The 26,125-nt window shown below is 39.2% G+C and overlaps 1 protein-coding gene across 6 annotated transcripts in view; it reads left to right on the forward strand.

The window, feature by feature from the left end:
* The first annotated feature begins 1,688 nt into the window (after positions 1-1,688).
* Positions 1,689-26,125, forward strand: part of LOC148646067 (sodium/calcium exchanger 1-like) — a 175,385-nt gene continuing 150,948 nt past the window's right edge. For 3 of the 6 annotated variants that reach the window (XM_088609983.1, XM_088609988.1, XM_088609989.1), the window contains exons 1-2: positions 8,259-8,409; positions 22,450-24,297. In XM_088609983.1, coding sequence (XP_088466109.1) covers positions 22,490-24,297 — 1,808 coding nt within the window. In that variant the 5' untranslated portion in view covers positions 8,259-8,409; positions 22,450-22,489. Of the gene's footprint in view, positions 1,865-8,258; positions 8,410-20,411; positions 20,835-22,449; positions 24,298-26,125 lie in introns of those variants that run through there. The other 3 variants (XM_088609986.1, XM_088609987.1, XM_088609985.1) reach the window with 3 other exon arrangements.

Here is a 26,125-nt window from a genome sequence, read left to right on the forward strand (position 1 = left end):
CTACTAACAAGCTAGATGGCAAATGTCCTCCTCTCATTTGTAACTGTCCTGACAAATTTGCTAAATTTTCTGTTTTTTGGAAGATGTTTGATGTACATTATCATTGAAGGCCATGTAAGCCTCTGCTCTTTCCATTGTAATGCAAGAAACAATTTCTTTGAAATATGATAAATCACATTCAACCTTTGTTCTTAGGTGTCGGTCTCCAATCATTTGATTGTAATCACTCACTTCAGCAGTCTTATAAATTATTAATAACAACTTGTCCTCTCAGTGCAAGATCATATTTGGTACCCTGAAGACCTCATTTAAGTGCTACATGCATATCCACGATGTATATGATAGCAATCAATTGCACTAATTAATCCCTTTAGAATATTCAGTCTAATTTATAACTTCGCCCCTTGCGTATGGTGCAACATTATACTTACAGTACTGGAATTTAAAAACCAATTAAATGGATCCAGTTTTACTTTTATTTGACTCTTGCAGTAAACTAGTTTGCCTTTCAGGTTGACTTAAATGAGTCTGTCTTTTCACTGCTTGGGTAACCCAACACTACTCACAAGAAAGGATTTCAAAACTGTGTGGGGAAAAAAACACTTTTTGTACAGGGAACAACATTTAATGGTGAACATCCAATGGAGGACTCCCCAAACTGTTGAGGCATTGATTTGTGCTAAACTGCGGAAGATAATCTCTGACTTTTAGAAATATATTCACTGCTGTTAATACAAATTCCACATTTAAAGTATAAGTAGTGGAAAGCCACCTGAATATGTTTACCAGTCCTGTTTCTTTTGGTTTTCATTCCCCCTGAACTCATAATTACATAGGATAATTGAGCCCTTAATTAAACTATTTACTTAATTATGGTTTTCAGCTTTTAAAGAGTAGGATAAGGTTAGAAATGATCATTTATCCCTGCTGGGTTTAGAGTCCTCCTCATTTAGATTTTTGCAATGACCTGGTGTCTGGACTTCAGGCAATTTGGGCCCCCAAGCAGCCCAATTAAAGCAGTTAATTAGAACAGCTTATTATAGGAGTGACAGAGACAGTGTAAATCCCACCTGCATTTTAGAAATCACTAATTGGTCACCTGTAAGAGCTACGTGTTTAAATAGTTACACTGGAGGTTTATTAAACAAGGTAAAGACAGATTAAGCAGATATGCGTTTGCCTCATTTCTTGGCAGCTGTCTGCAACAGAATCTCCTGAAAGGCTGTGGACTGAATGCAAAAAACTTATAAAAAAAGTCTCATTAAAGTTTAAGTCAGTCTAATTGGGGATAAATCATGTTATGTCGGAGTTTTTTCCCACGTCTCATTTGCAAATTCCAAACCTGATAGTTGTTGGAAGAATTCTGCTGAGTGACCAGAAGGAGCCTGCGGCCAACAAAAAGTCATTTCATCAGTAGCCTGAGGAACTTGCCATTTTGGGGATGAAATGTTCTCTTACTCAAGGTCTCAGGATGCCCACAGAACTTAGGTAGCAGTGCCTTTAAAACATCCTTTAATTTCTGTTATTGGTCAGGGCAGATGTTACAGGGAGCTCAGTGAGTTAAGAGAATAATCTTGGATAAGATTCAAAACCAGATGAGAGGGCAGCTTTGTGTTGCCAAGTGGGGAGTAACACATTCATGCTGTGCAGTATGAGTTAGGATTCTGGCTGCTGTATTTCTTCACCAGCTGGAGCCTTTTGATGGAGTGTGATGGGAGTTCAACATTTCAGTAGAACAGGCAGGAAGACAGAAGAGCGTGATGGAGATTTTCAGCATCTTCAAGGGAAAGACAAAGGTTTTGTATGTCAGAAGGCGGTAGTAGTATGATTGTACAAGTGCTGAGATGTCTGTATGGCATCAGAGGTAAGCCTGCTGATTCAGTACACATCATTCTCAATGTAAAATATTGCAGCAGCTGACAGCTTCCACAATTAAACATGCAGAGGGGCATGTTTCTCAGCTTGTGATACATAATGACATAGAAATTAAATACATAGACATGTAGATTTGTTTAATTTCATAGATATCCAAAAGAAGGGTGCTATAGTATCCAGAAGCAAGACAATTGTTTGAACTGGAAAACTCATGTCTGTATCACCATAGTCATGGTTGCAGGGCTTATCTGAATTTGCTTTAACAATAGCTGAGCTTTCTGAACAGGCTCATTCACAGTCACTTCTTGGAATGTGACACAACAAGTATGATCTGGAGTCGTACCCAGTGGTTTATTTCACTGTGGCTCTGCTCTCTGCTTGATCTGTCCGTCTGCTCAAGGTAACTTGATGTGTTTTGATGTGCTCAATCCCCTGCCTGCCATGGTTTATTGGACAAAGGGTGTTTTCTAAGCCAGTCCTCTGTAGCACCAACCACACTTTCACCATCTGGTAATCTGGAGAGTGTCTAAATGTCACTGTGCCTCAGGCTCCTCTGTAAATACCAATCTTTCCTCTTGTGTTTATCTGCAATCTCTGCGTCAATGCCTGCAGTAATCAAGAGAGACTTTTATTTACACAAAGCGTGTAAATATCTGAGATGTGAGGTGTTTATGTGTCTCTAGGAGCTGTCCCCCAATCACATATATCACCTATAATGTTAGGATAAAGAAAATGTAAATATTTTACTCTGTGTTCAGCGAACAGTTAAAGCCGAGGACGGGAGGCACATATTTACACATACAGAAGGGCTGTTGGAGAATGGAACAAACTATCCTGCCATGTTGTTGAAGTAGATACCCTGGTACAGTATGTTTTACATAACTGCTAGATGAGAAATTCATGCCACTAAGTTAACTAGTAAACGAACTACAGCAGATGAAATACTGTAAATCCTTTTGTTTGTAACCTTATCACCTGAGTCGTTTTCTACAACTTAACGTCTATTGAGTCAAGTTGCTATGAAATTATTCTAATAAACCTTTCAGTCACTGAACACGCCTGTCACACCTGTCTCCCCGGCACTTGGGGCCTTGCTGTAATATTTTAAGCAAACTGAGCCAGTTCTGTGCTGTGAGTGGGTGGTTTGTCCACAGTTTGCCAATAGCAGAGAATAAGGACTTAAAGCGAGTTCTCCCATCAGTTCTACTTTTCAAGAAAAAAATGTTGGATCAAAAACGTTTTCCCCAGGATAATACAATTGTTGTGTGAAAACCATCACTTAAAAACACAATACTGTTGTGCTTTACTTATTTAACTCTAAAGTGTGTCAAGAAACACATTTGTTTTAGTTGTTTATAACAGAACTTCAGTTATTGTTGCTAAAATGCAAATTGCATTAAGGAATTCATTACCTTTTTTAGGATGCAGTGCTAACAATCCAATGTCGTTTAAAGCGGCGATTGATCCCTGGTTTACTGATATAATCTGCTCAATCTCTCATTGGCAAAATAACAGTGTCCAGTTATTCCCGTGTTGTACTGATTCTCTTCGTGAAGAACTGCATCAAGAGATACTTTGGAAATACGCAGTCCTGGTAGCTGGTGTGCGGTGTTTTTGAATGTCCAGAAGAGTAATGCTGATTATGTACAGTACACATTCTCCACCTACAGTAATTGTAACTCGACTGTTTGTAGATTTTTTAGGTTTCAAGTTGAGATGGCAATCCCCATAGCTTTATGTCATAATGAGCTGAAACAATCTGGTACTAAGCTGGAATTCCCATGCGTAAATGCATTGACATATCACATCCCCGCTACTTTTTTTCCCTCAGTCTTTCTCCTAATGTCTCTACTGTGACTCAGAAGAGTAATGAGAGCAAGTGGGGGAAATCCAGTTTAAGAAATCCTAAATCATCCAAGGTGCATGTGACAAGAGATAGGAGACTAATTTTAAATTCCAGGTGAATCTCAGACAATGCTGGAGACTCAGCCACTCCGTGTGAGTGCACGACTATGTGCATTGTGTCCTATTTTCCAGTTTTTCCCATCACAAAGGCACCCACTGCTAAACGTGACAGGTGAACCAAACAGTTCACTGTCCTCTTGTTTGGGTTCATCTTCATGACATTTGATCCCTAAAGCTTTCATAGGAAAGGGATGGAGTAGAGGTTATATGAAAACTGTTCAGATCACTGTCTATCCAGGTCTAGAGATACAGTTTAGGTATTTACACCACAATGTGTTTCCAACTGTCTAGTTACAGAAAAAAACTTCAGGCCTTAGATAGAAATAATTGTCCATCCTTTGCAGAGCGCAGAACAGATTTCTGGTCTTGAATATATCTGTGTTTTGTGTTTTTAATACATTTCCTGTTTTGTGTTCTCTGACATTGTCTTCTTGCTGTTTAAATTACTTGACACAATTGCTGTATGATTGTTTTACTTTTACTTTTTTCTCGATGCTGAAGGTGAGGAACATTTGTTTTTAAAGGCTTTTTGCAGATATTTTGCTGGACAATTAATTAGCAGGGATAATAATAAAACAATGTATAAATTAAGCCTTTAAGGAAGAACTATAACGTAAGGGTGCATTGGTGTCAAACTATTTTAGAATCTGATTTTTACTGCTGTTTCACTGCTGTTTATGAATAAATATAAGAAAGGTTAAAAATGAGAAGTGACCATTTCGAACATGTAGATTGACAGTTAGAGCTTATTAGTTAGTAAATAATTGATCCAAGGTTCTCAATCAGAGGAAGGAAGGCAGTGTATCAACTTCAACAACATGGTTGGGCCACTTCTTTTAGACATCCACAGCCCTTTGCGCAGATAAGTGGCTCCTGTTCACAGAAAATGCTCTTCATAAGATAAAAGTATCATTACTTATAAACATATATTTATAAAAACGTAGTTTTATAAAGTGAAACGTTAAAAAACACAGGGATTGGGTTTCCTTTTTTAATTTTCCAAATTAAATGATATTTAACAAAGAATATAAATTTCTAAATATTAGTAATGTTTTACCACTTACTGTAGGTGTAAATTGACCTTGTCCTAAAGACTCGGCAAATGTGAGACACTCTCTATTGTATTTTTTCTCTAATGTCCAAAAACGGTTACCCAGATTTTCATGCCACATTTTTCGGTCTTCATATTTTAAGAAAACAGAATTGTATGAGGTTCACAATTGGTTAACAGGTCTTATTCCAGAATTCTGAATTATACTGCAGTTTTCTTTTTTCTTGATAATGAAAGCCCGAGTAATGCCTAGTTGTGTTCAGCTGAAATGCACTTTTGACAGCCCTATAATTTTGAATATCCCACTGACCCTATTAACCTGCATGAAGTATTTGCATAAAAGCCACAGCACTAAGGAAACCAGTGATATAAAGAAATCAAGTTGAAAGCAGATTGTACAGATTGGTTTGAATGTGTGGAAGCCTGGAGCTCCAGTACTTTAGATTCAACCTTTTAATTATTATTAGTTTAGAAAATGTCTTTCGCCTGCACATGGAAGAACATTTCTGTTAGATTTCATTAATGCTCTGAATGCTCTACACTTCTATATGTCTTCAACAGATGCATGAGAACAGCCTTCTTGTGCAAAGGAGAGCCATACTTTGGTTGCAACGTTCCCTAGTGATCGTGGTTTGTTTATTTTCTAATTAGTTGCACCATGCCTGAAAGCATTTTGAAATATTACAAAAGCCCATTTCTTCTATCCCAACTGTGTGAATTTATGTAACCGTTTGATTTCTGTTCAGCAGATTGTGTCGCTTACTGGGACCATTAATGAAACTCCAATTGGAGGAAATAACGAATCTGTTGTTTGATTTGTAGTGACAGGATCTTTTACCATTGAGGAAGAGGGTCCTTTTTAAAATGACCCTCCTAATTGCTTTTAATAGCAAAAATCCATTTTTGTTTCCTGCTATCGATTTTTCCAAATCGGCAGTCAATGTTTTTTCGAGGACTTGCTTGTTCTTCCAGTTTTTGTTTTCAAACAGCTCTCCAGCTGAACGATTAGGGAGAATGTTCCCCGAGTCAGAAGCATGCATGAACGCCGATGCTTTCAGGGGGACTGAGGGATGGAGGAAAAACGTAGTTGTTTTTTTTACTTAGCAATGCATGCTGTAAACAGTGATCTAATAAAATATTTTTAAAACAGTTTCAGAGAATGGCATGTGCTTTGGAGACAAACTTTACAGGCACTGTTTTGCTCTCTGGAAACTGGACATTTCTTGCAAGTGCTGTCTGTTGTATGACAAGACTCCCCGTCCCTGGGACACTTGTGCCCTCCTGTCATTTTCTGATGTGAGTTTGCTAAGCTGGCCAACTGCTCCTGCCTTTGCCCTGGTACTATGCACCTGGAAACAAAACGAACATGGCAGCCCATCTTTGAGGACTTCAATGGTTTAGACCTCTATTCTAGCTGCTGAATATTGGAACTAACTGAGGAGGTCTGAAGTGTGTACAATGCTGATAAAAATCAATACCTCTCCTTTATGAAGCAGTTAGCTTGCAAGCCTTCTTAGAGAAAAGATATTGAGCCTGACATTAAGTTTGAGAACTGACAGGCCTTCCGTTTCATCTGTTAAAGTTATCGTTCCTTTTAGAAGAACAAGACAACGTAATGATTACCCCAAAGGAGAAACCACTTTTCTGAGAAAGAAATAGATGGACCTTGCATTTCGACAAAAGAAATATAATCCAAGCGTAGCTCTGCAAATGTTAAAGCCCATTTGCAATAGTTAATAGGATGGTATACTGTTGAAAAGCAATGAACATCATATTTCAGCCCTGTATTAGTACAGTCCTCCAGCTAAAATAACTTCTGATCAGGGCTGTCAAGTCTTAAATGTATAGTTTTATTATGTTATAAAGATAATGTTATTCTTGCCCAATTGCAGAACAAATCTCTGCTTTTGTTAGATACCTTGCTCAATACAAATGTTCTATAGAACTGAAACGAACTATTGTTTCAAAACAGCTCCAGTACTCATTTGTTCAATGAAATTAAAGTTTCATTCTGCTATCAAATGTACAGTACGTGCCTCATTCATATTTTATATGAATAGTCCTACAGTACAGAGCACCACATCATGACTGCTGTGGGAGCAAGACAGCAATGTTTCCAAATTAAGTATTGGGATTAAACTCTGTACTTTTGTTATAAACATAATTTTACTATTTTGTACTCTACTTTGGGTTGCATTAACTGTTAACAGATAGCTGTTGTATTGTTTCATGGTTACTTGTGCATGATCCTTTGAGATACCACTGTATGTTTAGAAAAAGAGAAGGTTTTAGCAGTCCTCTGCGATATTTGTAGCTGTATTCTACAGTATAATTATTTGTAATTGCAAATTGCAATTTAAACTCCTAAATGTTATGTTTGTCAGCAGTTTCAAGGTGTGATATAAAAAAGGAAAGCTTGATGGGGCCAGTTCAGTATCTTACCCAAAGTTTCTTTAACTTTAGACTTCTTAATGCTTCACAAAAGGAATAAAACCAAGGGCTTGGTAATTAAACTGACCTGCTGGATATAAGCTGACCTTAAAAGTGTCAAGATTGCTACAGGGTACCTTTGCAGGGCTCAGAATCTGCTTTTCTGCTCTGCAGAAGACCTGGGAGCTATGACAGAGGCATTTTATAATTCTCCTGTATCAGTTTGCCACAGTAATATTCTTTTTCACCCTTCACATATGCACACATACACAAACTGGGAGAAATCATTACTGCTTGCCACGGTGCTGAATACACCCCTTCATGCATCAGTGCCATTAGCAATGACCTCGAAGCCTTCAGGCCCCGTGGAGGAGCAGTTTGTGATTGGCTGATATGTCACTTTTACACGGTTGCCACTTTGCAACACTGGAAATGGGCCCTGAAGAGGAGCTGGAGGGGTCAAACAGAGCCCTTCAGGACATGCATTAAGAGGAACTCATTGGAAGGGAAGAAGACATGGTTAACAAAATGCATAGGGAGCTTAAGTGAAGAGATTAAATGGTGTTGGACACCTGATGTCCAGTACCCTGACTCTGGATAATAATGTCCTTTCCCAGGCCATTGCTTCCTGAGCATAAAGGAATAAAATGGTTCTCGATGGCACAAGAAAAATACACAATTTGTAGCTCTAGGGAGATCGCTAATAGCCATAAGTGTCTTCTGCAGGTTGTGGGTGTAAGGGAAAATAACTGTGGCACATGTGGAGTATCCTGCTGGGAAACTGGCGCTTCTGTTGTCGACAAGAAAGTACCAGCCAGAGAGAGGAGGTTATCTTTCATGTGCTGGTTCGGCCAGAAGCTGCCAGATAGCAACATTTCCACAGCCTGGAGTAACTCTTAGGAACAGGTCCATGTATGGAAGCAGACTGAGAAAGGGGGAGATAAGCTCTGACCAGCTATGCAAACCATGTTTAGAGACACTTGTAGGACAAGCACCTCAAATCATGTCTTTCTGTTAAATGTAGTGAAGTTACTATATGAGGTTCCTTTTCCTACCCAGTTTCACAGATCTGCAGGGACTACACAGAGGTGAGTAGCAGCTTGTTTTGCACTTTTTTGGGGAAACCAGCTACATAGCACTGAAATTTAAAAAGCAGAATGAAGCTGTTCCAAAGATGAATTTGTGCTCTTCAATGAATCTTGTCATTATGGGCTGGACAACTGCTATGAACCCAGTAAACTTAATACGTTTTGATTTTTGATTAATAGCATACATCCCTTTTTAAGTCACAAGATTAAATTACTTTTTAGTAGTTTCGTCTTTTTGCTTGATATTTTCTGACCACTGTAATCCCAGAAAGTTAGCAAAAGGGCTACAGCCCTAATCTTCGTTGCCTCAGAACATGTGCATGAAAATGTATAAATAAGTAACAAAAATGAAAGCTTGTCAAATACTGAAGGAACATGAATTGGATCCTGAATTAATAAAATACTGTGTGGCTGCATTATTTTCCTAAACTTTTTTGGAATAGAAAAAAAAGAAATTTAATACTGAAACAAATTGTTTTCCCTTTTACTTGCAATGATGAATCACATCCTGTTGGGCTTACTGTAAGCTTGGAGCTTGCCATGCGGAGAAATGGTTTTCATAAGCTTCTAGCATTCTCTCCACTGCCCTGAGTCAGATTTAATATTTCCTTGGCAAAAAATATCTTGCTGGCAGTATGGGAAAAGGTGGTGGTGGGGACCTCAAACATCATTAAAAAACATGAAAAATCTCAAAGTGAAATTGAAAACGTAATAAAAGCTACAAAGTAATAGTAGTACCTTAAGATAATTATGTATAATTATATATTACTGTATATAAGCGCACAAAGTTTAAATATTGTTTTTAACGTTACTGTAGCATTGTCAATATTTTGTGGCATTGTACAGTATATCACCTTCACAGTCTTATTTCTAAATATTCTGGAGACCCTGCATCAAGCATGTACAGTACAGCTTCATTTCAGGTACACTTAGGAAGGAGTTAGTTGCTGTTCCTCTTCCTGCTTTGTAAATGTTTAATACTGTAGAAGCAGCTAATACTGAACCTTTCTTTGAAGAATCCTAATTGCTCCTTTCGATGCATTATTGTAAGGTCAAATACAGTTATATTTATATCCGTATTATTAAATGGAAAGTACTGTATATGAAGACTGAAGGAATATAAATATACTAATGCATAATTTAGCTAATGCACAATATATTGATTAGTTAAAAAGCAGCGGTCCCTGTTTAACTTGTCTCCTGGAATATTTTTATAGCTTATTATTCACTTCCGTTTTAAAATATTTTGTTCCTCGGGTGCTGTGCATTACACACAATGTATGGATGGTGATCAAAAAAATTGCCAGGCTATTGCTGCCAAGGACTATTTCAAGGGCATTACATACAGTAAGTGGAATGGCTTCCAAATTTAAAGCACAGATTTTTGTATATGCTCATATCGTAGACGTGTGTGTACAGTATATGAATCTAAGCACTTTTTCATCTAGTCCATATAAACGCAAGAAGGGACACTGGAAATACCCTATCATTGTTTTGGTATTGTTTCCTCCTCTGAAGTCCATATTATCTAAATGGTGTAAAATATCGCACTGAATATCATTTGTATCATTCTGCTGCAAGGTGAGTGGGGAGAAGTGGAAAATGTTAAAACATTTGCAAAGCTGTGAAACAATCAATATTTAACGGCATATGCAGTAGCTGTTTAATCCCAGTATAAATAGAATTGTATGAAATGTAAACACAAACAACTATTCAGCAATCTTTATTTCAGATATGCACGTGGAAATGTAGATATACCCAAGAGCTCATGAGCTGAATTGCTTGTTCCCTTAGGTATTTTGTTTAGAGAGACTACTGTAACAGTCACTAACTATTCAGTGTCCTGTCTTGCCTAACTTTCTTGTGTGTTCCTTTTTGAAAATAACACAAACTTTACATAATTTCTGTAATCACCTGTAGGTCGTTTATACTGTGGGTTGTTTTCAAAAGGGTGGTCTCTGCAACCTAGGGGAAGCCACACTGAGTCCCACCCCTTCATCTGGGTGCACCTGCCTGCGATATGGCTGCACTGTCTTGCTCTTAGGAAAAGCTCATCCAGGCTGATAGAGTGTTAATTATTTCATAGCTTTGAAGGAACACATTTGTGACATTAAACACAATTTTAATCAGGTGTTGAAAGCAACGAACGGTGAAAATGTTTTCTTTGGCCACTGTCCTGTAGACATATCCTGAGTTCTGTATTCCCATCACAAATTTTTCTTCTCAAGCCCTCTCAAATTCTGCAAGGAGAGTAATAACAGGAATTCACAGTAGGTCACAGATTTATGTTTTACAAGCATAGGTGTTAACACATAAAGCATACTACAATCTGCATGTTTAAAAAAAAAGGAGAAAAAAACATACCACTAGATCAGCTATCTACACGTCTGAATAAAGAGGGTTTTTTTTCCAATGAGGGAATAATAACAAATTCATTTCTTGACACTGAGTGTAAATGGATTATAAAAGCTGTTTCAGCGTATAATGATGCCTGAGAAATATGAAGGTCATTCTGTGTTTTCAAGGTCCTTGGCTCAGAGCTCAGAGACAGCAGTGTGCTCCCCCTGCTGAATGTCTTCTAGTTGTGCTCTGACATTAGCCACTGCAATGCTCATTCAGCAGAAAAAATACTAAAACACTGTGGAGTTTTCACAACACAAATTCTACAGCACCCTGTTTCTCTCATCAATAGATTGACTGTAATGGCTTAAAGCAATATTAGTTTATGTAATACTTCATAATGCTAATTTTTACTGTGCCAAAATTTTGCCAATAGCTGCGGATTGTCAGCAACTGTTATAAATAAGCTCTCTCCCTACAGTATATGCAGTATATTCTGACAAAAAACGTCTGCCTCAATAAGACTTTGCAGAAGCAAAGTGCTCGCTGCCTGACATTTCGATGCGGGTTTTCAAAGGAACGCTTTGTTTCTCTGTGCAGAAGCTTTAGATTTCTGAGGCAAACCTTGGCCATTGAATAATTTTGCTTTTGTATTACTAAAAAGCTTAGTATTAGCAAGCCATACAGATTTAAACTTATGTTCTTTATCTACACAGAGGAGAAACAACTTCAAATTAAATTATATTTGAGCTGTTAATGGCTACTCAGCTCCCGAAATCTTCAGCTCTAACTTGGTACCCACTGGTCATGTGCATCTCGGCTTGAAACAGCCTGCCGAGGTTGCAGATATTGTAACTGCTCAATATGGGAATGTCTGTAAAAGCCAAAAGGAGGACATTTTTTATTTCTTTACAGTGGAAGGGGGCTGAAGAATTGCTTGACTGAGGTATCTGTACCTGAGGATTATCTACGTTCTCTGTATTAGTGGGATGGTATCCTACCTCTACAGGTATTTTAGTATGAATGTGAATAGTGACTTTGCTCTTCTTATCTTCATACAATACTTCCTCTATTAATTGAGTATATTGTATAGCAGGATAAACTTAAAATCACATCCTGAAGACTCACAAATCGCACAACTCTAATCACAATTTGAACGCAGGCTCAGAATGGCAGCTGTTTCACCCTGGGACACAATTCTCAGTTTAGAAATTGGAGGGGCAGCTATAAGACATGATTCAAATCCTTTCTAACTCAATACCGTGAATGCTTACATAACCTTGAGAGCGTTAAAGGTACAAATTCTAACAATCTCCCTTCTTGCAACATTCAGTGTTCTACTTTGCTCAATACTCGCTCAATAAATATTAGAAAATAAACACTATCCCTGTGTTAAGCACAGTGCTGGAATATTGTGTTATTTCCAATAACATTAGTGAAGTAGTTCCTTTTTTTAAGACATGACAAGTGCTTGAATTTGGAACGTGTATAAAACTTCTCTTCACCTCCACAGTTTGAGAATCCTGACCCCCATACATTCATTTAAAAACTTACATCAAGCTCTAGGCATGCCTCCTTCTATACATCTTTAATTAGGTACTGAGTTAATCTGTTGCTCTGCAGACGCAGTAATTATGCTGTTCCTAATACTGTGCAGTGGACTGTACAATCTTAGCAATTCCAAGAACGCCAGTATCAGAGATGATTGACCTCATATGGCTTTTATCCTTTTCCGTGGCTCTCTTACAGATGAACTTCAGTAACAGCAGAAAGTCTTCAGCTGGGACTATTGGGGTTCATGTTTCGTAATGATTGCAAAACCAGTGGTGACGTGCGCCTGCTAACCCACTGTGATTGTGTGACATCGTAGTGGTGTGCTTTCTAAAGTAATAGTAATAAAGAAGCCCCACTCCAACAGTTAAAAACACCCAAAGTGCATTTGCCAGTATTTTCGTAACCTAAAAATAGAATGAATTGCTAATTTTATTTGGCTGGTGCTTTTAACCAAAGCTACTTCCATTTGCTCCATTTGGACAGCAGGATATTTTACTGGAGCAATTTGGTTGAAGTATCTTGCTCAAAGATGCAACTGCAGTGTCTCACTTAGGATTTGAACCTTTTCTGAACCTCATTTATTGTCTGGAATAATTTGAAGTTTAAGAATGTTTTTTTCTATACTGTCTTTAAGATGCCCTGGATTTATTTTATTTTGTTACTTTATGCGATTTACATAGACATTATCATGCACATGTTGCATGTGTGAGGGTCCTCCTAATGCTTTGTGTTAATGATGTTCTGTACCCACCAGTTAAATTAAAACAAACTAGTGTTTTGTACAGTGGACATGCACGAGGCTACCACAGTCATACAGAAACAGTAATATTACCGTGCTGATTTTGATTCAGAGAGGCCTCTGATGGGAGTGATGGGAGATACTAATAAAACACTGTACTATCTGAGGACTCATTAGGTTGAAGTTAGGTCTGATCTGAAAGTTTAAGGAGTCAATATATACTTTTTTAAAAGCTACTCTTAATTTTGATACCCATTTTAGCTATAAAGGTTTTTATTTCCAATCTACAGCTTTCATACATTTGAAATGCAGAACATGGCTCAATAATACAATAATGAACGTGACCCTCTGGTCTTTTTATGGTTCAAGTCACCTCTTCATTTTTGACAACAACAGGTCAAATATTTGTACTCTTTTCCATTAATTTTCTTTTTTAGGAAGTGTGATTTCTACACACCATGACCCATCTTAATTGATAGTGAAAAATACCACTGACTAAAGGAACAAGTTCATTTCAGTGGCTGTCCAGCCTCTTGTCCGTAATCAACTTAAAAACCACTGTGAAGTTATTTGAGGTGAACGTCGCCTGCACTGCACTGTGGTGACTCAACATGACTGCTGGGGCCTAGTGTCATGTTTTTCATCTCAAGAAGAAAAGCAGAGTTTTAATAAAGACACACATTTTTTTTTTCAGACTGAACACACAGAACCTTTTGTGAGTTCCTTCATTAAGAAGATGTCAAATGACTTTGTTTTATGGATTGGGTAGTAGAAAGAATAGGCTTAGATATGGCCAATGCTGTTACTGTATTTGTACTGTATTCTGTTTTGAAGATCTGACAAATTCAGGATCATACTCTTGCCCTTCTAAAACTGGACCTGCATCAATAGATGTCTCTGAATCCACCTTGAGTCGAAATGTACTGGAATGAGAGCTGAACTCTTCATCTCTGTCTTTTTGAGCATAATTCAAAGAATGTTCACTTGAGCTTCTAACATGATGCAGTTCTGTGGTTGGTAGTCTGTTGAGCTTGCTGTCACTCTATGGGGACCTGACTCTTACTGGCATAATTAGGTGGCATATAACTAAGTTCTTTTGTTGTGATAAAACATGAAATCCCACTGTTGTATGGTGAATTAGTCTTATACTGTATCTCTGTATTCAATTAGGAGAGTTACTTATTTCATATTCTTTTAATGATAGTTGATAATTTTTTTATTATTCTTTTAGTTTTCTGTTTTTAATAAAAGGCAAGGAATCTTATATTTGAAGTGAAACATGGAGTTATGCATAAAGATTTTATGTTTGCTTTCTTTAATACTGTGCTCTATACCTACAGCTCGCTCTCATTTCCATATACTAATGTGTGCACTGTGCAGTTCAATACTTTGGGTTTTCTAAGATCATTATTCTACAATATGTCCAAAACCTGACAGCTTGGAACTGTACAGCCAAAGCAAATTAATGCTGCATAATGCCTTCAAAATCCATGAAACACTATGCATTGTGCATCACCAGTACAATTCCCCATGTCATTTCTTCTTAAATAAAAGGTTCCTCACATATTTATCATAAATAAACAAACACATAACCACAAACATTTAAAAAGTATCTTTAAAAAGAATCTTGGAGTGTATTTTGACATTAAAAGAAGCAGTGTAATTAAACTGCTCCTGATTAATACTCCTCATGGATGCACAGTAACTTTATTATGTATTACACTGCACTGGAGATTGCAAATTATAGAAGAGATATTGTAACAGAGGAATACTGAATATTAAAATTTCAATTCATAGGACAGGTAGTATTTATTTGTCTTATTTGATACCTGCTGGAGACACAATAATTGCTCAAAGGCAAAAGCTACTCTACCTCTAGTATCCATGACCCAGTGGCAGAGAAACAGTAGTAAAATATGTTCCATTGGATATTGGAGTTATCCAAATACTCCTATATATATAAATATAGCCTGTGGAAAATTCCACTTCTATGAATTACAAGTCCTGTCCTATCAACTACAGCATGGTTATAAGATAAATGGGTGTCTAGATATCACACAAGATATCTTAACAGTGATATTAAGAGAGGTATTAAAAGATATTAAAAGACTTGTTTGTGGTAAATGATGTTTCTTTATTTTTGCTGTTCCCCCTTTACTGCATGTAATTACAGTGCTTAATTAGTAGCTGCATTTTGATTGGGATTTAAAAGGAATGCTATGTTTTCATTCAGAAATATGTTCTGGCAATAGAGTGTATAGGTTTATGCAGTGCAGATGAAAGGTATGGATTATTGTACAGTAAGATGATTTGTAATACTGACATAATTGTACTGTACCAATACCCCTTTTCATTATTATTTTTTTGTTGTTCTGAAGGAGAATGATTTTCCCCGAGCAGAAAGGCAACTTCCCAGTACAGTTAACCAACAACTAATCCAAAATGGCCTCCAAATAAGTTGCACAGTGCGACAAGTGTCTGTTTCCTCTGTCATTATGCGAGAATTGACGATTCATCGTTTCCATCGGAAAGTCCTCCTGCTGCAGGTTTCGCTCTGACCACGTCACATCTAACAAAGTGTGGGATCAGCAGACTGATCAGGTGGTCGGGTGACTGACATTCACAGGCCATGGCGAGTTACAGGAGCAAGAATCTTTTTAAAAAGTAGCAAGAGACCCATTTTCTGTTGACCAGCAACTCACCCTCAACTCCCAACTGAAGGCTAATGGTTGTTGTTTCCACAAATTCAGCTAAAACTCTACCTGAGCAGTCTCACCGGTCATTCGCAAGAACTTTGTGAGACAGAATCAGTACCATTGAAACTACAGCAGTTCTCCCGAGCCTAAATTTGTGTGGGTGTATGGCAAGGCATAGTCTGTTCTTCAAGGTTGACCCCTAGAGACCCTGATAGCCTTCAGTTGCCCTATGACAGGAAGTACTGTGTAGCTAGTGGCTAGGAATTGACTGAGGGATGTTAATCTAATCAGCAAAGGACAGACTGAGCATGCCAAATGGGGGTTATTAACTCATTGTACAACACCAAACATGTAATCAAATGATGAAGAAGAGGAAAAATACATTTTCTGTTCTCAAGGCTGTTTTCAAATCAAGTCTTTTCCATTGGGCACATACTCTGTTGCTGCAAATTAAATAGTCCAAAAAACGTATCTCAAAACTCAATGAGAAAAAGTCACAAGGGGAAATACATTAGTGCTGTACTCGAATGCATTTGCAGTATGTGATGGCTAAACCTACAGAGTATGCAGTGTTTTAACGTTTTCCTCAATGGAGCAATTCATCAAGTGTCCAGCAGGTGGATTTAAGATCTTCACTAATGAACCATATTTATGGAGTGGTCAGTAAGGCATGAGACACCTCCAACAGAAAATAATATAGGAATACATGTATACTCATAATTAATAGCATAATTAATATTGGCATTAAATTGTTACTTAAGCTCTTACATTAGTAATGCAACCCTAACCTCTGAATTACATGGGCCGTTTTCTCGTGGGACATTAACGGGTGGGTTTCACCAGTGACCATGTTCTGTCCCCCATCACTGAAGTGTGACTTTATAGAAATCTACATCTTGCCTGCTGGCCAGGCTGATGGATTGTTTGCAATTTAGGCTCATTGGAACAGAGCTGCTGAATAATGGCACTGCATTGCAGCTTTAAAGCATATCATTGATTAGAAGTCTGTGATAATATGGTCAGCATATACTGTACCTGTACATGCAGCCATGAAGCTGTTCTGTCTTGAGGTCTCCCTAAACTACTCCTGGTTATTGATACCTGTATTATAAGTGTGTGATTGTTAATCTATTGAGCAGCAGCCTTTTCTGTTGCCAAGGTCTTGAGAGCACATTATGCAGTACCATCTTTTGCTATGTATCTTTTTGATACAATATGCTGCCTTCCTTAACCAACTTTGGTTTATTTTTCTCATTGTTGATGTATCAAGAGGTTAGTAAAATGTTTTTTATTCTCCTGGAAAGTGCAATGGAAAACTGGCACAAAGATATTAAAAGACATGTTACTATTTTAGAAATCTTAATACAGTATATACAGTAGATATAATTTAGACCTAAAGTATGTAGGTATTTAACTATAAATACTGTGCATCATTTTAGACAGCTTTGATACAAACAGGAGTTACTATATACAGTACATTATGAACATCAACAATTTACTCAAAGCCTCAAATAATGTTTTCTACTGTTATAGCCAATGTTGACTGTTACTAATACAGTTTAGTCTGAGTGAGAAGAAAACAAGCTTGTTATTTTGCCATATTTATATAACATTGATCGCAAACTTTACAAATGTAATCACAACAAGTCTAAGTATATTATACATGCACAGAAATTCTTAAGTGTCGTGATCTCCAAACCATCGCATTTCCCGATCAGATTGAATCGACTCATTGTCAGGTGGTCCTCATCATTGACATTTTTCCTCTCTGTACAACCCAATGGTTAAGGGGCTCATTTTTGTGCTGCAAAACATATACTTTTGAGATGTGTTAAATGCACAATAAGAAATCTTTGTGAAATGGAGCAATAAAAATAGATTTTGTAAACTACTAAGGATTTACAGCAGGTGAGACTAACCAGTTTACACTCCATTGATAAAGGTTATATTCCACCTTTCTGCCTTCTAGGCTTCCAGTACAACAGGAGCTATAGGCCGACCACTAATCCTTTCCACTGACTTCCTGCTGTCATCTACAGTACATTGCCTGAACAACCGCTATAGACAGAAATAAATATCAATTAAAATATTTGTCAAATCGTCACAGCTGTTTTCTTTCATAAGTTTATGAAAAACAAAGCAAGCAATGTAAATGATCATTAAGCCCAATTAGGATGACAACCAATGTTCCAGAGCATCAATTGAGTTAAATGAGAAAAGGGCTACATTTCAGTTCTGATTATTACAATTGTTTTAAAGTGGTTGTATTAACATACACTGTACTGTATATGGATATTGCCAATTAAATTCACACTTTTACTGCCACAGACTTTAAATGAGCAAAGCCTGGTTCTCTGAAACTCTGGAATGTGACTTGTTTACTTTTTTGTTTTTAATTGTTTATGAGCAGGTAGAAATCATGAGTTGATCTTTTGATGGAAAGTTTCCTTCTGAACTGCAAGTTGTACAAATATTTCCATTACATTGCAACATTGGAGAGTACTGCTGTTTAGCTTTGCCCTATTTTACTGCTGTGAATATTTCCAATGCACAGCAGAAAATTTGAATTACAGTACTTTACTGTTTGTAGTAAGAAATTAAGTAGGAATATTCACTTTTTGTGACAAAAATGTTTCTGCCCCTTTAAAGCTGAAATAGCAAAAACTGGGATATTTCTTTGGTCAGAATACCAAATAAAATATTGTAACGCTTACGGCCGACAGGCGCTGTGTAAGAGCCGGCGTACCAGAGCGGGTGACGTCACCGCCCTTCCCTGTGATAGCAGGACCACAGCTACTGGGCTGTGAAGAGATCTCTCTTTAGCTCACGGGGCTAGGTCGCTGCAGAGAGACGCGGAAGTCCCGGGTTCGAGCCCCGGACGGTGCAGGGGCCGACCAGATGCGGCAAGGGCGCCCGCCTGAGCCCCCGTTGCGTTACATTGGTGTCAGAAGCGGGGCGGGATAGCCCTTCGCCGGGGACGGCGATTTAAGCGGGGGAGAGTGTAACGCTTACGGCCGACAGGCGCTGTGTAAGAGCCGGCGTACCAGAGCGGGTGACGTCACCGCCCTTCCCTGTGATAGCAGGACCACAGCTACTGGGCTGTGAAGAGATCTCTCTTTAGCTCACGGGGCTAGGTCGCTGCAGAGAGACGCGGAAGTCCCGGGTTCGAGCCCCGGACGGTGCAGGGGCCGACCAGATGCGGCAAGGGCGCCCGCCTGAGCCCCCGTTGCGTTACAATATGTAGTACAGTAAACTAAAGAGATAAAATTATGTGCGAACATACTGCATAAGGGTACATTAAATGTTAATGAAGTTCTGGGTTACATTACAAGTGATGAAACATTTGGAGTGACTTAATGTGTCATATCCATATGCCTATATTGTATTGTAATTATCATGATAATGTGTTTGTCTTGTGAAAAACAATTAAAGGAAAACCATGATATATTATAATGAATTAAGGCTTATGCAGATTAAAAAAGATTACATAACAATTAATTGAAATGGTGCCTGTTTCCAAGAAAATATCCAATCAAAACACACTGCAGATATCTTGATGGACTGCCCTTTGATCTGTCAGACAACTACTGTAGGTGGTTGCTCATCTGGTAATTAGGTCTCTCAATGTTTACATGGGATGAATTCAATACGTGTGTGTGTGTGTCTGGGGGTCTTAATTTAGTACCAAGACGTTTTCTATGTCTGCAATTAGAGTAAGTAAGATATTATGGAATTTAGAAGGACCTAGAAGCACTCGGTGTATTGCCTCATACTTAGATTTTATCCCTTTATTGTGCCAGGCAAGACAATGAGATCAAATTCTAATTTACGATCCTAAACGCTCTATAAAAGGTTATTTTGGTCAACGTATAGTTTACATCTTTTGAAAGTATTTCAGGAACTGCAAAGCAGCTTTTGAAATTCAGTATAGTTGTGGTAAAAAGGGTCTTTTTGATTTTTGAAACTCTACACATCGCTTAACGTACAGTACCGTACGTACTGCGAGAGAAATCAGTACCGTTACATTGCGGTTTCCCGGTGACTGGGTACGACGCTTGTACTACAACTTTATTACAGTCCAGTAATACAGTAGCCTACTAATTTTACAACTTTGAACACAAACTACTATATTCAATTTAAGACAAGACTCGGCATAAACAACTGCTGCTTTTTGCAAAAGCGCAGCCAGCATAACATCCAGCTTTACTGTATAATTATACCATGCGCATAAAATTGTTTTCGCGTGTATTTTTTTTGTAAATATTTTAAACGTCATAATTCTACGAATAGATATTTCAAAGTTTGGGAGAATAGTTTTGGTAACAACTTTTATTGTAACAACTGAACTGTTACAATTGATCACATCAGCACACAGCACTACTTGGGGCACTCTAAGCCCATCTAAACTAGAAAGACACTTTTAACAGCAGCTAAAAGATGTTCAGGATCAGCGGCAGCTACACGTTGACGTTGGGTTTTAAGTGCAAGAAACGTATCACGAACAGTTTTTTTTTAATCGGCAAGGTTTCAAAGGCGTTACAAATCGCGGAGAACCGAAAGTTTCAGTCTTTTCAGGGAGATCAGTTATGTGGGAGGGTCTTGTTCCTGATAAGAAGGGGTTGGCAGGGAGCCATGATGCATTGCAAGTCTAGTCTCTCTCCCTGTCTCAGAGCCTGCGAAACCATCGGAAATCGGAAAATATTCTGGCAGCAGACAGCTGAGAGAGAGAGGAGCTGGGTAACAACTCCGTCTTAAGGCGCACAGCCGCGCTCAGGTCGCTACCCTACTCCCAGTCGCTCTCCTGCACTGAACAGTTGTAAGAGACTCGGGGGGGGAGCATGAGGAAGAATTCTCCGTGGACCTTATTGACCTCAGAGCTGCACGTTCACTGATAGCATCAATTTTAGCTCATGCTGGTGGAAACGCTAATCTGCATGGGAATCTTGAAGGCTCTTGGTTTTTACTTTGCAGAGGACAATTTTTCCTGATCTCTACATATAAAAAGCCCCACCGAATGCGAGCGCCGATAGTCCATCTGCTCCTTCCACAACTACTACTGGTTTCAGCCCCAACTGTCTAGCATTTCGGAGCCAAAGGTATGCTGATGTTTTCTCGTTTCAAGGTGCCTGTGTCTTCTCAGACGTGACCGTGCTATGCTCAGTAGTTAGCTCCAGCCGAAGTGCATGCCCGGTGGAACTGCTTGACTTTGTAAAACGAATAACCTGCGCGTTGTTTCTGTTTTGTTTTCTGAAGTTAAAGCCTAATTTTCTAAGGAAAAATCAGAGGGAGATCTCATTCAGAGGCAACGTGAAGAGATTATTTTAAACGTGTCTTTTCAAGCTACTTTTCCTCGTGGTTTTCATTCGTAGTGCGCGAATTAATATTACAGAATATTGTGTCGAGGAATTAAGTCAAGCCTAATAAATTTGGATTTTCGACATATGTTGAAAACGTTCCGAAAATCTCAGAGACACGATCAACCGATCGTTATAACGGCGACATGACACAAGTTGCGTTGAAAAATAAGCTTTCTTGTTTGTCATGCAGACTTGACAAGACCGTAACGGTCAGGTGAAGCGTGGGTTGTTCTGCGGGACTTGTAATATCTTAAATGACTAGGTTGCCAAGGCATTTCTTACAAGAGCTCCTGGGCATTTGTTTTATTTGTGATGCAGCTGATTTCTAAATTCGTGATAAGGTGTTGTGGCATTTGACTTGATTTTAAAAACACCTTTGAACTCAATTTACTCAAAATTATTTTCTCAAATCGGACGTGTCGGATCCATAGATCTTTCAAGATGGTTTAAAAAGAGCCTGGTTTTACGGATTCTGGTCTCGCTTTTATCACAGCCCGTGCATAGCAACCTTTATTTTTAGTTCCTTAACTTCCACATTTCATGACTGAAGCTTTCCTCTAACGGGGCTGTATCTTCTGGCGAGTTGCGCTAAGGAGAAGCACTGTAGATACCGCAGCTATCTTGACGCTGAGGTCGCTGTCCTGTCGATTCATTGAGCTACACGCTGAACAGCAAAGCGCACAGTAGCTTTTATGCTCTCTAACTTATCTTCTTACCGTGTGTCGGAAGAAGAAAGAACAGGTTAAATTTTAAGGAAGACAATGAGCATCTGCACGTACGAAATGTTTCATTATTTTATATTAAAACCCAATCTCTCTCGGCTGTCGTTGTTTATAACGCTTTGTGTTTTTCAGATGCTAATTTCGTTATCTGCTTATACAACATCTTGTTAAGTTTGGTTGTGCTACTGCAATTATCCAGTTCCTGGAATGCTGAAGTAATCCTTTGATACATGTTAGCCGGATACCAGATACAAAAACATATTGCAAAGATACTCCAATTGCGTTCGAAAGCAAATAAGGACACGCTGCTACTGGAGCTTGTGCGAATAACAAAGAATAACATTTTATTGTTCAAGTCCAAAGCCAGTGTGTAGGCAGATCTTCTTATATAAGCAATAAGTGATGTACTGAACAGGTCTCATCCTAACACCAAGTGAAAATCCTGAGTACTGATCCAAATAGAAACATACCAGAAGAGGAGCTTCTAAGATTTGAGGTTTTCTACAGCCAGTCGTGCTTTGAACAGTGCAGAATACCAGAAATGACATTCTTTAAAGTGCTCTTGGTTATGCCAGAATGGTGATGTCATACATTGCTACCATTTTATCACTTTTTTTCCCTTGCTCTTGCAGAGGCTTAGGAAGATCGGCAAACTGACATCTCGTTGGCGCCATGCAGCGTTCGGGGCTTTCGTCTTTCTTCTCCCTCAGTCTTCAGCTGGGCATACTGGTGGCGGTCTTGGTTCTCAAGATTCAGCTCGTCGGCGCGGAAAGCCTCGACGACGAAGACAAGCCTCCCAACGCCACGGCCCGGTCGTGCACGGGAACTTACGAGTGTAAAGAAGGCGTCATCTTGCCCGTGTGGGAACCTCAGAATCCCTCCTTCGGGGACAAGGTGGCGCGGGCCACAGTGTACTTTGTGGCCATGGTGTACATGTTCCTGGGAGTCTCCATCATCGCGGACCGCTTCATGGCTTCCATCGAGGTCATCACGTCTCAAGAAAAGGAGATCACCATCAAGAAGCCCAATGGCGAGACGACGACAACTACAGTGCGCATATGGAATGAGACCGTATCCAACTTAACCCTGATGGCCCTGGGCTCCTCCGCTCCGGAAATCCTGCTGTCCGTGATCGAAGTCTGTGGCCACGGCTTCGAAGCCGGCGATCTTGGGCCAAGCACCATTGTGGGCAGCGCCGCGTTCAATATGTTCGTCATCATTGGCATCTGCGTCTATGTCGTGCCGGATGGCGAGAATAGGAAGGTGAAGCACCTGAGGGTGTTTTTTGTCACAGCAGCGTGGAGCATATTTGCCTACACCTGGCTATACCTAATCCTGGCGGTCATTTCTCCAGGTGTTGTCCAAGTGTGGGAAGGCCTGCTCACGTTGTTTTTCTTCCCCATTTGTGTATTGTTTGCGTGGGTGGCTGACCGGAGGCTGTTGTTCTACAAGTATGTGTACAAGCGCTACAGAACAGGGAAGCAGCGGGGGATGATTATCGAAACGGAAGGCGACAGGCCGCTACCCTCCAAGGCAGACATTGAGATGGATGGCAAGATGCTTAACTCCCATGCCGTTGAGTTCCTAGATGGAACCCTAGCCCTCGATGTAGATGATAAAGACCTGGATGAAGAGGAAACCAGGAGGGATATGGCAAAAATCTTGAAGGAACTCAAGCAGAAGCATCCAGACAAGGAAGTTGAGCAGCTGATAGAATTAGCCAATTACCAGGTCTTGAGCCAACAGCAAAAAAGCCGTGCCTTTTATCGGATTCAAGCCACAAGACTCATGACGGGCGCTGGGAATATCCTGAAGAAACACGCTGCCGACCAGGCCCGAAAAGCTGTCAGCATGCACGAGGTCAGAACGGAAGTAGCAGAAAACGACCCCGTCACGAAAATCTTTTTCGAACCAGGGTCATACCAGTGTCTTGAAAACTGTGGAACTGTGACTGTGAACGTCATCCGGCGGGGTGGAGACTTGACCAACACTGTGTCCGTGGAGTTCCGAACAGAAGATGGCACGGCCAACGCGGGGTCCGATTACGAATTCACGGAGGGGACGTTGGTCTTCAAGCCGGGCGAGACGCAGAAAGAAATCAAAGTAGGCATCATCGATGACGACATTTTCGAGGAGGACGAAAACTTCTTAATCCACCTAACCAATGTCAAGGTGTACTCTGAGAACGCCGAAGACAACCCTGAGGCAAACCATGTGGAGACCCTGGCGTGCTTGGGTATACCTTCCACTGCAACTGTGACCATCTTTGATGATGACCATGCAGGCATCTTTACCTTTGAAGAGCCAGTGACGCATGTGAGTGAGAGCATAGGCACCATGGAGGTGAAGGTTCTCCGTACCTCTGGGGCACGCGGGATGGTTGTTGTCCCCTACAGAACCGTGGAAGGTACAGCCAAAGGCGGAGGAGAGGATTTTGAAGATACCCATGGAGTGCTCGAGTTCCGGAATGATGAAACTTTGTAAGTACATCTTATGCATGTTTCTCGATTTCTGTCATGTGGTTTCTAAGCTGATATCTCACTGTGAGCTGCATTGGTGTGGGGCATTAGGGGGAGGGTGTTTCTGTTACTGTGGAAGAGAAAGTCGACCTGTACCAAAAAACGGTAGCTAAAGTACTAACTGTTAAACAATGTGACTGATCTGGTCTTTCCTCCAAAATGAAGCTCTACAGTGTGCTATCAGTGTCCATCTCATTGCAAAAAAAATGTATGTCTATATCTTATTTTTGTACAGATTTGTTTATAAGGGATTGGACCAAACAGAGGCACTGGTGCCTGTGAAGAGACAACAAATCATTTGTCAAAATGTTTAGCTCTTTTCTCCTCTCTGCTTTCTGTCTTGTTTCCTGTCATTGCTTTTTGATTTGGCTTTGCAGAAGCAACAGAACTTGCTTTGTAATTTTTTAGAAACACTTAAGCATTTCATTCTCATACCTCTGACCTCTATTGTGACTAGCTCACATGCAGCTCTGAGCTATCGAATGGTGTGTATTTGTCTTGATCATAATTTAGAACAGGAATGATCAAACCATTAAATGTTAGCCATTAAATGTTTAACAATTGGACGTGACCTAAATTTACTGTGCTTTGGGAGAATAAATTGCGCCAGTGGATTCTTAATTATTGCATGATAGGAACTATTAGGTATGGAACCACAAGGCTTTTCATCTGAAAGATTACCGTAGCATTTATTTTTTCTAATGAGATGAGGTCTTGGTAATACCTCCAAAATAAGAAGTTGCCTTCAGGCATTGAATTTAATCCTCCAGTTTGTAATTACATAAGTTATTAAATTGCGGAAGTTTTTTTTTTTCGTTTGGAAGTATTGGTAACATTGTGGAACAAGCCTGTGTGTGAATTTAGCTGTTTCCCAAAGTGCATTGTGAGGCGTAGCAGAAGGGAAATCAAATTGTTTAATGACATAAGCTTTCTCAGCTGGGTCCCGATTCCAAATTCTAATCCAATAAATAATAACACAGCAGGGTGATTTATTTATCTGATTTTTTTAATTAATCTATTCTCTAATACTTCATTTGGGAAGTGAATTCCTGTCCCTAGTGATCTGTAAAGGTTTTAGTGGTGTCAGTAGTGTGGAATCAGGTACATTTTTGTTTTGGTGTGTTGTGTGATGTGATCAAACTCATTAATTACTTAGAAATTGTGATCCATGCACATGGGGGTTGACATTCCGATTCTGGTTTGGGATACAGTTGGTCTTTAACTTTACAGTAAACACAATTTCAGGTATTTGCAGTGCTAAAGGCTGATTTTGTTGGGTGAATGTGACTTGTAAATTCTAGGCTCTAGCGTGTTGCTTTTTTACATTTTTGAGATTCAATAATTAAAGCACAGTCTCGGTTTTCCAAAGATTAAAAGACACTATAAACTTTCAATCTTTCCACCACTTATGTATTTCCATAGTGCCATGCCCATTCTATAATTAAATAGATTTTAATAGCACTTGCGTGAATGAACTGATGTACAGTAGTAGTTTTTCAGAGGAAACGGTGTAAAGCTGGCAGTCAACACTTACAAATGTCTCGGAGGAGGATGGGTTAATCAATTTTTATATCCTTTTGCTAAATGTATTATGCTGTGCAGACCTTATTACCAGGGATTAATCACAAAGCACTATAAACCTGATTTTTAATTAACCCTTTGTAATATCTGACTATCCGTTATTTATTTACAATAGGAAAAATAATATCATTGCCTATGGAATTTGTCACAAGTAAACATTTGTAGGAAATCAAATTTGGTCATGTATGCAATGCAATTAGGAGCACTC

This window comes from Lepisosteus platostomus, chromosome 17 (genome assembly GCF_059453375.1).
Source record: "Lepisosteus platostomus isolate fLepPlt1 chromosome 17, fLepPlt1.hap1, whole genome shotgun sequence".
Taxonomy (NCBI): Eukaryota; Metazoa; Chordata; class Actinopteri; order Semionotiformes; family Lepisosteidae; genus Lepisosteus; species Lepisosteus platostomus.